At 46.1% G+C, this 13,552-nt stretch overlaps 2 protein-coding genes across 4 annotated transcripts in view; one reads left to right on the top strand and one right to left on the bottom strand.

Annotated features, from left to right (window-relative positions):
• Positions 1–81: 81 nt before the first annotated feature.
• LOC8027220 lies at positions 82–9,357 on the top strand. Of its 2 annotated transcripts, none has more exons than XM_002407581.4 (7): positions 82–364; positions 1,050–1,187; positions 2,029–2,115; positions 3,193–3,311; positions 3,409–3,454; positions 4,192–4,469; positions 9,168–9,357. In XM_002407581.4, exons 1-7 carry the CDS (start codon positions 239–241, stop codon positions 9,328–9,330), a joined length of 957 nt encoding a protein of 318 aa, XP_002407625.3. In that variant the 5' UTR covers positions 82–238; the 3' UTR covers positions 9,331–9,357. The 2 variants fall into 2 exon arrangements, with proteins under 2 accessions (XP_002407625.3, XP_029839306.2); XM_029983446.3 differs by having other exon boundaries at positions 97–364; positions 2,029–2,127.
• A 30-nt stretch (positions 9,358–9,387) lies between these two features.
• Positions 9,388–13,552, bottom strand: part of LOC8027239 (MBT domain-containing protein 1) — a 28,202-nt gene continuing 24,037 nt past the window's right edge. For both annotated transcript variants that reach the window (XM_029983445.3, XM_029983443.3), the window contains exons 16-18: positions 12,607–12,688; positions 10,751–10,916; positions 9,388–10,280 (exon numbers count right to left, since the gene is read on the bottom strand). In XM_029983445.3, the coding sequence (XP_029839305.2) occupies positions 10,137–10,280; positions 10,751–10,916; positions 12,607–12,688 (392 nt within the window). In that variant the 3' untranslated portion in view covers positions 9,388–10,136. The remainder of the gene's footprint in view (positions 10,281–10,750; positions 10,917–12,606; positions 12,689–13,552) is intronic.

Here is a 13,552-nt window from a genome sequence, read left to right as displayed (position 1 = left end):
GCTTCAATATTTTATTAAATCGCATATTCAGAGTTTGCAGTTGAGGATCAACCACAGATCTAATATAATCCAAAAATAGCCAAAGCTTCAGCTGCCTAGCCGCGGGCCGCGGTAAATTTGGTCAATTTGGTGTTAAGCGTCAGTTACCGAGATTGAATCTTCTCGCGCGCAAGGTGGGATACTGTTCGTGATCGAGGCATCGAGGTTCGAGCATCAAAGAGAGACGCCGTGTGCATTCATGGAAGGCGTTGTGAGAAACTTGTATTATTATTTCCACGAACTTTTGAGTCAAGTTCGCCGTGATGCGGCCTGGACGACGCAGTCACTCGAGAAGGCTGTTAATTGGGCCAGGTACTGCGAAAAGGCAAGTGGAACCTGTAATTTTAACGCGATAGCGTCAAGGAGCTTGTGTCGCAGAGAAGCCGGCGTCGGTGACTCGGTGTGCGCAGCGTGCCTCGAAAATACTGATTGGTCGATAACGTCACGAGAGGAATGAAAGTGATTAAAAAACACGACCTGTTGTGCGAAATAAAGGTCGCCGCATGTCTCAAATGATTTCACTTTATAAAGTAATTCATTTGCATAAAAGAAAAATTTGAAGAATTTTTCTTTTAGGCAGGAAAAACACAAAAAAATTGTTATACATACTTTGATTTACTTTAAATCCGACCTCAGCCGACGCAAGACCCGATGAAGCCAATCAAACAGCGCCAGAAGTGCATCGTCATGGAAGCTCGTCGTCTTTGTGCATTGGCTATCGCCTGCTAAACCAGTCAGGCAATGTAATGCGGTGCGATTCTCCCAGACGAAGAGTGCGCCGGTGCACGTTTGGCTCTGCTCGATGGACTCCATGGAATCGAAATGTCAGATGCGTTCGGACTTAAAGTGAACCGGAGTGTAGCTTTGACATCTTGAAGTAGTGCCCCAAATATTGACATGTTTTGAAACCCTTCAGCGTGTTTATATATGCTATTAATTAACTGAAGTTACAGATGTCTCGCTGTGTTTTTTGTTTTAAGTTCGCATAAGGAGCTATTTTGAAATTTCAGGTTTACGACGAAGTGGTAACAAAGGGACGTGTCGAAGACATGGAACGTTTACTACGAGACCTGACACAGCACACTGCCGCACGGGGCGTTGTCATAACGCTCGGAAGCCTCAAAAACGCGTCTTATTTACTGGCAGTGGTAAGTTCACGAATATGGATGGATGGATGGAGAGATCTTGGACGGATATTAATGGCTGCGCCCTTTATAACAGGGCGGTAGCTTCCACCTTCTAGCCTAAAAACTTAAAAACACATGATTCGTCCCCTCTTTAGCCAATGAATTTCTGGAACTATCACGAGGCAGGGAAGGTGACCGCCAGTATGACCTTTGGGGAATCGGGCAAAAATAACGAAAAACATGCACCACCCCTTGCTACCCCCAGGGAGGGAGTCGCCAATTTTCCCCCGATCAACCCTTGTCGGCGTCGCCCCTACACCAGACCCATTGAGAGATGGGATTGAGATTTTGGGCCAAAGCCACGCGGCAGGGAGTCCCGATTTTCTTCCGTCCCGCCTGTCCCCCAGCTGTGCTATTTAGTTGTACTTCGTTAAATTTTTCCTAGATAATTTGTGCTACTGTCGACGCATCCTACCGCCTTGTGAATCCATAAACCAATGTCAATAAATTAAAATGTTTGTGCAGTTCTAGTGTCGATTAAGTTGTGTGTATGTTTAGACAACGGGATGTTAGTTAGCCACCAATGGCTACATCTCTGCCGTAGACGAGAAATTTAGACGATGCAGTTTGACTGCTATCCTGAGGTCTTTAACGTGCATCACGTGGTAGTATTACGCAACAGACGACGAAACGATGCTCATCCAGATGGAAATGGGCAGGGGTAGGGATCGAACCCAGGATCTTTTGGTTCTGCAGCGCAGGCTTTTGCTCCACGCGCTTTGACCTGCTGTGCGTTAACACACCAGGCCACCGACCCCAACTTTGAGCAAACTACCTTTATTTAGCATATTTATGATTTCAGGAGTTTCTCCATTGTTCCCGGTTGAAAGAAGACACACTCGGGCTACTTTTGCAGTCGGATCTGATGGACAAAGCCTGGATGCGTGATGCAAGTTCTTGGGTTTTGTTTTTTGTCTTGGTTTTGGTGGCAAACTGATAGGCAGGAGTGATGTCATTTTATGGGGCGACTACAGCGGATCTTCCTTCATCATAAAACGAGCCAAAAGAACTGACGCCTTTCCATAGAACACTCAAGCTTTCTCCAATTGTGCACTGAGGTGGTGCACTTTAGCTGATGAAATTTTTAGGCATAGCTCTCTTTCTGTGCAAAACGAGACCGACAGACTTGCCAGGGTCAACGGCACATTCCGTTGCCTGCTCGCTGTGCCTGTCGGGAGATGGTGCCACGCGCTACAACCATCGCTAGCTTAGTCGTCTGTGAACACGTCTGTCGTTGACCCTGGCAAGTTGATTAGTCTCATTTTGCATAGAAAAGGAGCTACTCCTTAAAATTTCATTGGCTAAAATGCACCTTTGGTGCATTGAGCTTTCTATATCCAGGCACCAGCTTTTCCAGCTTGTTTTGCAGCGCATGATTCGTTGTAGCCGCTCTATGTAATATACACATTAAATAATGCATGTCGAAAAAAAAAAATCTTTTTTGCCCAATATTTGTTACAGTAAAAACTTTTCAATTTGCAGGCAAAACTGATACTGTACCCCTGTGGGATGATGGTGATGATAGCGTTTGTGCCCAAACTAGTGTGCACTCCGAGCTTGCTGGACCTCAGAGTTGCTTCAGAGTGCACTTTAGTTGGGTACAAATGCTGTCATCATCACTCAAATCGAAATATTTGTATTGTAGTGCATGTATTGGGGGCAGAAACTTTTTTTCCAACAAACATTTATCTTGAGACATGCCTGTCCTCAACCAGGGAGATAAAAACTTTTTTCTAGGTTGTTTCTTTAAGGGTTCGATTTGAAATTCAATACCTGGCACTCGAGTGCTTCAGAGCGTTATGTGAAAACCCTGTTAGAGTTCTAATTATGTACGACATTTATCGTGTGCCCTGTAGATTTGATGTACTATTCAAAATGCACTATGCTGTTCAGAATGTGTGGTCTTCACTTTTGAAGTGCATTTATGATTCAATAAAATATATAATTTGTCTACCTTCTTTTGCAGTTGATGTGTGAAACACTCGCACTAAACTCTGCTCTGCAGCAGACTTTTGAGGACAACAACAGTGCGAAGCAAGATTACTCGACGCGGTGGCATCTCGAGCGACTTTCAAAGATGGACATGTAAGTCTCGAAAGAATGCGGCATACTCTCGGTTCCGTCACTTTTATCGGTATGTCCTCATAGTTGATAGAATCTAGAGGTTGTCTTTCGGTTGCAGAGAAACCCTTGCGAGCCACTTGAGGAAATTCTCATATTCATCTACGGTGAGTTAGAAACGAGACTGCAAGTTCTTTCGTGTTTGACTGGGCCTTATTCTTAAAGGGGGCATGAATTGGCTCGCTTTAGAACCAAATGTAGACTCCATTCCTTTGCTAGCGATGGTATATTACCGTGGTGTTTTTACAACAACTGTGGCAGGTGTTCCTTTTTTTTTCCTTGCCTTATTGCTAGGTTTTGGTGACTGTTTTGTACACCCATTTGTTTGCTTTGGGAGATAAAACATGCGAAGGCAAGTGAGCCAACCGTCGAGTAGTATCCGACAAAATAGCATTGCCAGTGGGCTTTCTGCGTCCATCATCCGGCCAAGGCAATGAAATTGTTTTTGTGGCACAGTACTTCATTTCACATTGAGCAGCAGCCAACGCTGCAATCTGACGGAGCCATTCAAGCAGCACCAAAAGTGCGTCGTCACGGTGCCCGTCATCTTCGAGCGTTTTCTATGGTCGGCTAAATCACTCACGCACAGGGAATGCGGCGTGATCCTGCGCTTTTTTCTGTGCATAGCAGACGGACAAAGATGGTGAGCATCACGACTATACCCTTTTGGCGCCGTTTGATCGGCTCGGTGGAGTCGTAGCGTCAGCTGCGGACAGACTTCATGTGAAACGGAGAGTACAGAACCACAGACGGGCCAGTTCAGCTCGCGAATTCTCGTTTCCACTGCAGTTTGCGGCATTTGCAAAAAAAACTAAGGTCTCTCCATTTTCTTCAACCGTGTCAGGCTCTCTTGTTGAGCGCTGCAGCATGTGACACGGCAGAGTTTCGCAAGACTTCGGACGCCGTCTGCGACTGGCTCGTGGCTCGAGCGTCGGAGACGTCGGCGCAGTACGACGCCATGCTTGCTTCGGCGGTCTGGAGCCAAGAAAGTGGCCTGCTTTCTAGACTGGCGAGCAAGAACCCTGCATTCCTCGCGCTACTGCTGAAGGAGCTGGAACGACAGTCGTGGGGAATGCAGCCTAACCTCGGCCACGGCGCGAGTTCCTCGTGGGTTCCGCAAAGGTTGGTTGGTTCGGATTACGGGAATTCTGCCGGACGTGTCTCTGGCACGGTGCACAATCGACAGAGCCATTTTAACTCTTTGACGATCGAGTTTGTTTTCCCAAAAGATGTTTCCCCAGTGGTTTGGTTTCCTTTTGAAAGGAGTGGTATAAAGAAACAGTCAAGGCATGGGTTTTTTTTTTCCCTCATCTAGTGGGAGCACGTACAGTACTTGCAAGTGATTTGGTTTAGAAGCATATAAATTGAAAATATTGACAGCGAAAATTGTCACCTTTTTTCCCATTCGGGTCCATTTTGGCGCGTCCGTTTTCGCGACATTCCAGCGGCTTCAGGTTCTTAACCGGAGGTACTTAAAAGTGTTGGAAGTCTGAATTGGAAGAGCCAAAGCTCCCATTGGCACTGCTGCCAGAGCGGTCGGTACGCTTAGTGAGCCTCATGTGCAGAGCGTCTAATTTGAAAACTATAAATAGCCCAGCAAAGCCGAACACCGATAGCAACACCTCCCGCGTTATGCGCAGTTTCATGTTTAGGCAGGCACTTCCAAACGTGTAATCACCGCCATACCTGTACAGCGGCGATCGTTAAAGGGTTATGGCCATAAAGCAGAATATTTTCAAGATCTGCATTTTGTTTGCCACGCCTTTGACACTCTTCAAGTTTCTGGAGTTTATCGAGCATGGTGCTGGTTTTATCTAACGTAATTTTATTTATTTATTTTACTTTTCCGGTGCCTATAAACAGCCCGTAGGCCTACATAAGGGTGCACTGTTGACACTTACATGCAGTTTTGCATAAAAAGCATGCACGCAAACGCATGCATAATTTGAAGAAACGAAAACGTGAAATATAAATGTAAATGAGAAAAGTGCATAAAGTTGAAAACAACACTGTTTGCTAAAAAGACTGATACAAGAGAGCGTCACATTATAAAAGCACTAGCAGAGACCGCATACTAAAACTTTCCTGCAAAAAGATATCTACTTCGGGCGTGTTTGCGACATTTGACATGTTAAAATTATACTGGATACGCTCAATGGGTCTTAAGCTTTTTGGCTCGGAGGAACCGAAAACACGATGGGAGCGAAGAGACCTGCCAGGTACAGCAATGAATACGGATGAGGTTAGCTTGGGGTCCACTTTTCCGCTGGGTTGTTAATCATTCCACTTTTTACAACATTAACAACCCAGCGGAAGAAGTCCATTAATGTTCAAAATGGCAGCTGCCAGGAAGCCTGTGGTGGAATGGCGTCTTAGCCCCGAGTGGGGCCGATTGGAGTGCTGCAATCGCTCAATAGTGACGTAGTGACACGTATCACGTGACGAGGCCAGGTATTTTCTCCACTTCGCTCCAGTTTATCGGCTTTAGCACTTTAGCAGCAGAAACTGTTCGCCAAGTGTATTTTGTTTTTGCTATCATGCAAAACGTGCGTAGGACAAAACCCAAAAAGAAATCCGAATACAGCAAACGAAATGATTGAAAGTTGTCTGTAAGTTACGATAGAATCCTACGATAGCTTCACGGTCGCCAACGCCACTTGGATACTCCGCTGTGGAGACCAACGAGCATAAATCGATCTGTTCTTCGCACACAACCCGACTTCAAACAAAACGAAATGCATACTCGAAACTACAATTCTCAGTAAAGGCTGCTCTACTTACGGGTTTCGGAAGCAACGACTTCAGTGGCAACTCAAGTTGGTGGGAAGGCCTAGCAAGGCCTAGCAAGGTGCCCGCCGCTCGCCGCCTACAACCAGCGGCCTTGTTAAATGGACATGTTCGCACGACTTGTTTTTTTCTTATTTTTAAGTAGACTCATTTCGTATAAATGGTTTGAAACTTGACCAAGATTTTCTGGTTAGAAAATGTGTCTTATTTCTTTGTTGTCCCCTCATCATTTTCGGAGTGTTGTGCAGTGGTGGCGGATGCTATCGTCGCAGTGACACGCTCGTCAATTTTATTGGCTGCTTTCTTTGATGCAACTCTCAAATAAACCTGCCATGGATTACCCTCGCATCATGCAATACATACTTTATTTTTTCTGCATCGCTAAAACCGTGCAAACAGTGAAAAAAAAAAACTGCAATCTTCATCACGGTAGGTTTCCATTTTTTCCGACTGCCTGTCTCCAACTGGCTGGAAAAAAAAAAAAACGCTTTGGAATTTATGCTATCCCAGTCAAGTGACCTGTTTGGTCACTTGTCAAGCCTCTGAAGCCATGGCGACGACCGGTTTGGTCGTGGCGAGTATGATAACACAAAACTGGGTCACTGGGTCCTGTTCCGTAGGTCACGACGCCATTGTTGTCACGCTGTTTGAGGTTAATTTTGTTGAGAAGTACGGTAGAATTCAGTTGCACGCCACCCCAAGTTCATTCAAAGTAACGAATCAAACATAAATTGTAAACAATACGCCCAACCCACATGCTACCAACGAAGCGCACAAGCGGTCCCGTGATACTTGATACTACGTCACAACAAGGAGCCGCCAGGTGGTGCCACTTCATCTTCTCAAGGCTAATATTCGGTGTCCTCTAGAATGTTTCTTTTAATGTGAACGCATTAACTGTCCCATGGAGCGAAGCCCGCATTGTCTGTAACTGTCTGTAGCAGAAAAATGGCACCTAAATTCTCAATCCCAATAAAACAAAAGAACAGCAACAAAGATGCTTAGTCACGGAAGCAGGCAGGCACGCTCAAGGTCAAAAGCGAACGCACTTCAGAAAAAAAACGCAAGGAATGCTTCGTCATGGAAGCTGTCGTGAAGCCGGCAGGTTTCACCGTGCCTGCGCAGTGGAGGAGCGTGATGTCACCGCTGCAGTGCCATGTGCAATAGGAAGACGTGGCACACTTCTTGTAGGAATGCAAAAGCATTCCTACAGGTAAGCAGTTTTAAAGGGCAACTCCGCTTCATTTTTGATATTTAGAAAACTATGTAGCCCTCTTTAGTATCATATAGGAAGACCCCACGTCAAATATTACGATCTAATTCCGTTTATTTATTTAATAAACTGGCCGGCAAACCTTCAAGCGAGCCAAGTCGCCGAAATCTGCCAACTCTAGCGTGCGGCGCGAGGCGCAATCATCAGCGCAGTCAATGCCACGGAGTTGGAGCGGCCAACGTTGAGCCACTACGTCAGAGGCATGTACGTCATTCTCACGTTTTGCTTGTTTTTATTTCTCAGAGCGAAATGCAACGATGACGTCATGAGTTTCTCCTCCCGGTGTTGGCTGACCGGGCGTTCACGTGATCACCGTAACACGGATGCGCTACTTTGCGCTGCCCTGCGCGCTTATCGGTCTGTTTCTCCGCTCCACTTCTCTTTCGTCTTTTCCCTTCCCCCTCTCACCCAGGCCATCACCGTCCACGCCACGCGAAGCGACCTTCCCGCGTCCAATAAAAAAAAGAAAAAAAAAACCTGCCCGCGTCGCGTGTCCTGTTTCTCGCTCCCTCCCGAACGTCACAAGACCACGTGCTTCGACGTGACGCGCATGCCTTTGACGACCCGAGACCGATGTTGCCTGACGCAACCGAAGTTTCGGTTTCGGTATCTGCTGACGTTTAAATTAGGATTACACAAATAATATTCCACATTTCGCGAATCCGAAGACGTAGAGTTGTTTAGTAGTGCTTTGTGAGTGTGAATCACATGGAAGCCTAAATTTTTCGGAATTGAGCGGAGTTGCCCTTTAAAGGCCCCTGAAAAGAAAAAAAAAGTTTTTTTTAAACAGTCTGGTTGGGACACGCCTGTCAAAATATTAATTTTATGCAAAAAAAAACTTTTTAGAGCAATTTTGACGGCACAAGATTTGTTTTGAATTCTGCGTGCAAAGTCCATGCCATTACGGAATGGTCATACACTCATTCCACCTCAACGAGAGGGTCATGCATTCTCTCGATCTCAACGTGATGGCCAAGCGGACCCACGAAAACACCAGCGAAAACAAGTGGAAAGGAGGCGACTACCGACTAAATCTCGTCTCGCGCTGTCACTATTGCCCTGTAACATTTTTGTTTTCCGCATAAAATTAATTTTTTTGAAACGCATGTCCCAACCAGGCTGGAATCAAAACCTAGAATAGTTTACCTGTAGCAATCAAGCAATCTGCTAATGGCATAGAAATACTTTTTTTTTTTCCAACACTTATGTGAAGTGCATTGTAATTGCCAGTTTATACAATTTAGAGCAACTACATGCATACCCTTTGAAGGGATCCCTACTAGCGATGTGCTAAGGATCCAGGCATTGACATTATGTTGTTCTTCATGTACCTTTTTCTTAAAAATAACTACCATAAATGAAAAAAAAAAAAAAAAAAAGTTTTGTACATGGCTTACATACTTTGTGAAGTCCTTGGAAGGTTTTATGACTAATAAAAGTGCTTCATCTTGTTTGGAGCATGTTTCAATAAACTAGTAACTAACCAATGTTAAACGCACACACAGGTGTCTTAATTCACATGGAAGGGGGAAATTACTATTGTCTTGAGCATCATATCACTTTACTACTGTCCCCAAGACAAAAACAAGCAAAGTTGGAAACACAAATCTTTGTGCAACAAACTTCTGGAATGAAACTCTCACAAGTATGTCATTCTAACCTCCACAGAAAAAAAAAAGAAAAAGCGTCCATTTGGTTTTTTACGTTAGCAAAGTGGCCTCGTGGCTCTAAATTAAAATTCATCTTTACGACTGTTACAGATGCCGCGAAAATTCCTGGGATTGGGACCGAGCAGTGGACATCTGGAGGGCAATCAACAGCGCTCCGACCGCAGCAGTGAAATCTGCTGTTCCACTCTTTCTCGGAAAAGTGTCCGTCAGACCTGGGTGTTCCTTCTGGGATGATCTTCTGTCGTCCTGCTGATCCAATAAAACAATTGTCATTTCCTAATCTTTGATAACTGTGAATTGAGACACATGCTCTTTCAAAATGGCCACCTTTATTGGAAATAGGGCTCTCAGATTACTCGCACAAACTGACAACAGCTTTCCGTGTGTTAGGTGCAGCCAGAGTCGTCAAAACCAGATGAGCCTCAAAGCAAGTGAAAAAAAAGCAGCTTCTCTGTACAACCTACCGAAAGCATTGGAGAGTATGCCAGATTAGTCACGAGAAAGGCCTGCAATGCTCCTTGGCATCATCTCAAATCAGACGAAAGTATTGCATGTGCATGCACACAAATGCTAAAAAAAAAAAAAAAAAAAAAAAAAAAAAAACTTTTTTAAGAACAAAGCTGCACAGGTGATTGGAGATGACTTCCTCAAAAGCACGAATTCCCAAATGTGCTTTGTGCATTTCTGCATGACACAGTGTCTGTGCGGTCGGCCCATCTGCCCACTGTTGACTCTACCCCATCCGGACCTGGCACCCAAGTGTCCGCACCTGGCCCCGGAGTGTCGGACATGGCACCAAGGCATCTGGACTTACACCAAAGTGCCCAGACCCGGCACCAAGGTGTCCGAACCCGGCATCAAGGCGTCGGACTCGACCCCATATTGAAGGCAACGTTCTAAGCCGCACAAAGCGCGAAATATATGTCCGCACGATACTCTTCACAAAGCAGACATAGTTGCACAAGGCCTCCAACGCTGGGTGGCGACGGAGAGATGGTGGTGCCGTTTGCGGTCGACGACCTGCAGCCGGCAACTCGTCGGAGTGCTGGGCCTGCCCCGTCACTTGAGGAAGTCCTTTCCCTTGAACTCCGCCTTGAGTTGCTGGATGAGGTCGAAGATCTTGAGCGAGGGCCCCACCTTCATCCCGGTCATGGTCATGATGGCCTCTTTGGTCAACGCCAGCATCTGTGCCCCGTCCACCCGCTGCGGTGGTGTTCAACCCCCGACAAAAAGTTGTAAGGCAACGGAACATGCAAGTGTCGGATATGCGGCTCTGCCCCAACAACCAAAAGGTCATTTACCCATGTAGGTATTTCTAGAAACCTGTCAAATAAGTTTGGCTAAACATATTTTTCCGGTTGCAATTGTAAGATGTTTAGGAAATTTACAGATGATCCATAGAAACAGTAGTAAAAGATGGAAAAGTGCCTGCCACAAAAACTAATTTTAGTTGACTACATGGCTCGCTACAATCTAAGACCAAATAGTGCACTGTAATGCTCATAGGTCTTATCAATGTTGCAGGACATTTTGACAGGTGCCAACAGTTAAATAGGCCTCTCAACTCAATGTTCAAGGGGACTTGCAAAATAAAAGTTAGTTGCAGACAACTGAGAGAGCTTGAAGCTCGCGCTCAAAGCTCTGTAGCAGACTCAATAAAAATGTCCTATTACCTGCTGGCAGAACCCCTGGCAGTAGGATCCACAGTCGTTGATCCGTAGGAAGTTGGACACATCCACAACACTCCAGTGTTGCGGGTGCAGGCTGCCCAGCGACATGCTCAGCGCCAGGCCACTGCGGGTCTTCACCCTCTCCTCTTCTTCCTCATCCTCGTCCATCCTGTAGCATTTCAGAGTATATAGAGCGTTTTGAGTCACTTTCCAACATTGTGTAACTAACAGATATCACGACTGCTACAGCTTTTTCCCGGAAACCTTAAAGAAGCACTAAAGTGGATTTTAAGATTCACTCCATATAGTGCAAACTCAACCTACCTGCCCCAAGTATAATAGAAAAGCGAAAACTGCAACTGCGCACGGCCTCTCACGCTCTTAGAAACATGACCAAACACTGCTACGCACCACTTTTTACAAGATATCGAAATTGTATGGCAAATTGCTGGGCAAACTGTCGCATACGTGATGACAATTTCCCCGCCTGTCGGGTAGACCAAATGGGTGTGGAGGTCGCGGGACAATCAATTTTCCCGCTAAATTTAGCTGGCAAACTGACGTTGCGTGCCCCAGTGTCGCGTGACCCACCACACCAATTCAACGTCCCCGCTAAATTCGTTGGAGAAACTGAATTGGTGCGTAGGTCCGTGACGTCCCACAATGGAACACTGCGCACGTTGCATGATGGGACGTCGCAGGCCATGGCTTCACAAAGTTCCGAGCAACAAGCCAAAAAATGTTGCACGCTAATAAAAAAATTTATCTCAAAATCCACTTAAGTGTCCCATTAAGTCAGACTGCTCGTACAAAAGACATGATGTTCTCTGCAGGCACGACAGAATTACATGCGAACATGTTCGAAAGCTTCGTACTGCAGACAGTTTTTGCATGATCAATGTGACAAGGTCCTCCCGTCGAAGAGCCAGTTCAAGAGTTGTTGGAGAGCCAGTTCAAGAGTTACCACGAGAAACAAAGCATTTTCCCTGTTTCCCGTCGCGCAACTCTGGAACGGGGGATCTCACACTTTTCTGTTTTGGGGAAAGCGCATCTTGTCAGGTGTCACCTCATCAATTGTCACGAATGAAAATTGAGGAGGTGACGAATTACCGAAGGAGACTAGACGTTTAATGGGGTGAACTAGGAAACCCCCGAGGGTATTCCGAAGAAGCCAGTTTTACGCTTTAGGACCTACGCTTTAGGACAAGGGCTCTCTAGAAAGCCTCTAAGGGTTCCCTAGGGTACCCCCGAGAACCTATGCTTTAAAACAAGGCTTCTCTAGGAAACCCTTGACAACCTACGCTTTAAAACAAGGGTTCTCTAGATAGCCCCTAAGGGTTCTCCAGGGAGCCCCTGAGAGCCTACGCTTTAGAACAAGGGTTCTCAAGAGGGCCCCTAAGGGTTCTCTAGGGAACCCCCGAGAACCTACGCTCTAGAACAAGGGCTCTCTATGGAACCCATGCTTTAGAAGAAGGGTTCTCAAACTGTTTCCTAAGAACACAGGGGTTCCCCAGAGCACCCTCGGAAATTCCTCCAAAATTGCCTCGACCGTACCTACCCACAAAGGTGATGCGTCCTTTCCAGTTCAAGTACTCTTTTAGCAGACCCGAACCACTCGGTGATGCACAGCTACGTGTCAAACACCCCCTAGTAATGTGCACGACTCTTTCCAAAGTCTGGAGGCTTCTGCACAGCTTTCCCGCGCCATTGCCGAGACCGGCAGAGGTTCCTCGACCATCCACGAAAGGAAACGAGCGTTCCACAAGACGGACAGGTTCAAGAGCCCCCGGCTTACAGCAAGAGCCCAACTGCGACTCCACCGTGCAACTCGACCCTCCCACGTCCGATTTTGCGCTCACCTTGCAGTTCCGAACGACTGGTTGCTGTCCTCCATCTTCGAGTCCGAACGAGCGAGCGCCGGAACGTCGGACGAGGAGGAAACTGCATGAAAACAGGAGGAAACTCTATTTGAAAACGGTGCTGGAGAGAAATAGACTTACTGGGTTTCCATGTTTTCCGTCTGTGCCGATAAACCTTGAAAAACGACCTCTGAACCGGATCTACCGATGTCGACAAAAATAAAAAGATAACCTAAGCTTCGCGAGAACAAACCTTCACCCGCAACGTCCCTTTTTATTTTCGTCCTCGTCTCTTTTGTGCTGTTGCTTGTACAGTAAACCCTCAATAAATCAAAGCCTCGTTAACTCGAAGCCATAAAAAGTAGAAAAAAATTCTAAATGGGTGCAGTTTCGAGAGAAGCGAGGCACCTAATTTTCTTTGCACTGAGCGTGCAATGTGCGAATGGAACCCTTCTAACAGTTGCACCAATTCACTTGACACTCGCACAGGGAGAACAAAATGACCGCAACAAAATTATTAACAAGCGACACTTGTAAGATGAGCCAGCAACACCAAAACTCAAGAAAGCAAAAATAAAAATAAAAAAAAATGACTGCATCTCCACGTGGTGAATGATGTTGATTGGGGCGAAGCTCTGGTGGTGCTTGTCTGCATAGACGCTGAGCCGCAGCATGCCGAGCCTTTCGTTCGTTTTCATCCATGTCAGAAAGAGAATGTGTGGTATGGAACATTGTTTTTATATGCATTTGACTGCAGTGCCCTCTCCTGTATAGACGTTGAGCGGCTACATGCAACGTTTCATCCATGACATCCCCAGCTCTTGAGTTACTACCACATCTCAGAGCCCCTTACTCGTCCCGCAGTCGTGGCCGAGTGGTTAAGGCGATGGACAAGAAATCCATTGGGGTCTCCCAGAACAGGTTCGAATCTTGTCGACTGCGCAAA

The sequence above is a fragment of the Ixodes scapularis genome, unplaced genomic scaffold (assembly GCF_016920785.2).
Source record: "Ixodes scapularis isolate PalLabHiFi unplaced genomic scaffold, ASM1692078v2 PGA_scaffold13__105_contigs__length_92229423, whole genome shotgun sequence".
Taxonomy (NCBI): domain Eukaryota; kingdom Metazoa; phylum Arthropoda; class Arachnida; order Ixodida; family Ixodidae; genus Ixodes; species Ixodes scapularis.
The sequence above is the reverse complement of the archived record's forward strand: the minus strand, read 5'-3'. Positions and strand labels throughout refer to the sequence as shown.

What these genes read in the sequence shown, in the direction of transcription:
- LOC8027220 (XM_029983446.3), top strand. Translation starts at nt 239, where the DNA reads ATGGAAGGCGTTGTGAGAAACTTGTATTATTATTTCCACGAACTTTTG. An exon ending in CGTCTTATTTACTGGCAGTG is followed by an intron (nt 1,188 to 2,028) that starts GTAAGTTCACGA and finishes TTATGATTTCAG; the next exon opens with GAGTTTCTCCATTGTTCCCG. An exon ending in TCCTCGTGGGTTCCGCAAAG is followed by an intron (nt 4,470 to 9,167) that starts GTTGGTTGGTTC and finishes CGACTGTTACAG; the next exon opens with ATGCCGCGAAAATTCCTGGG.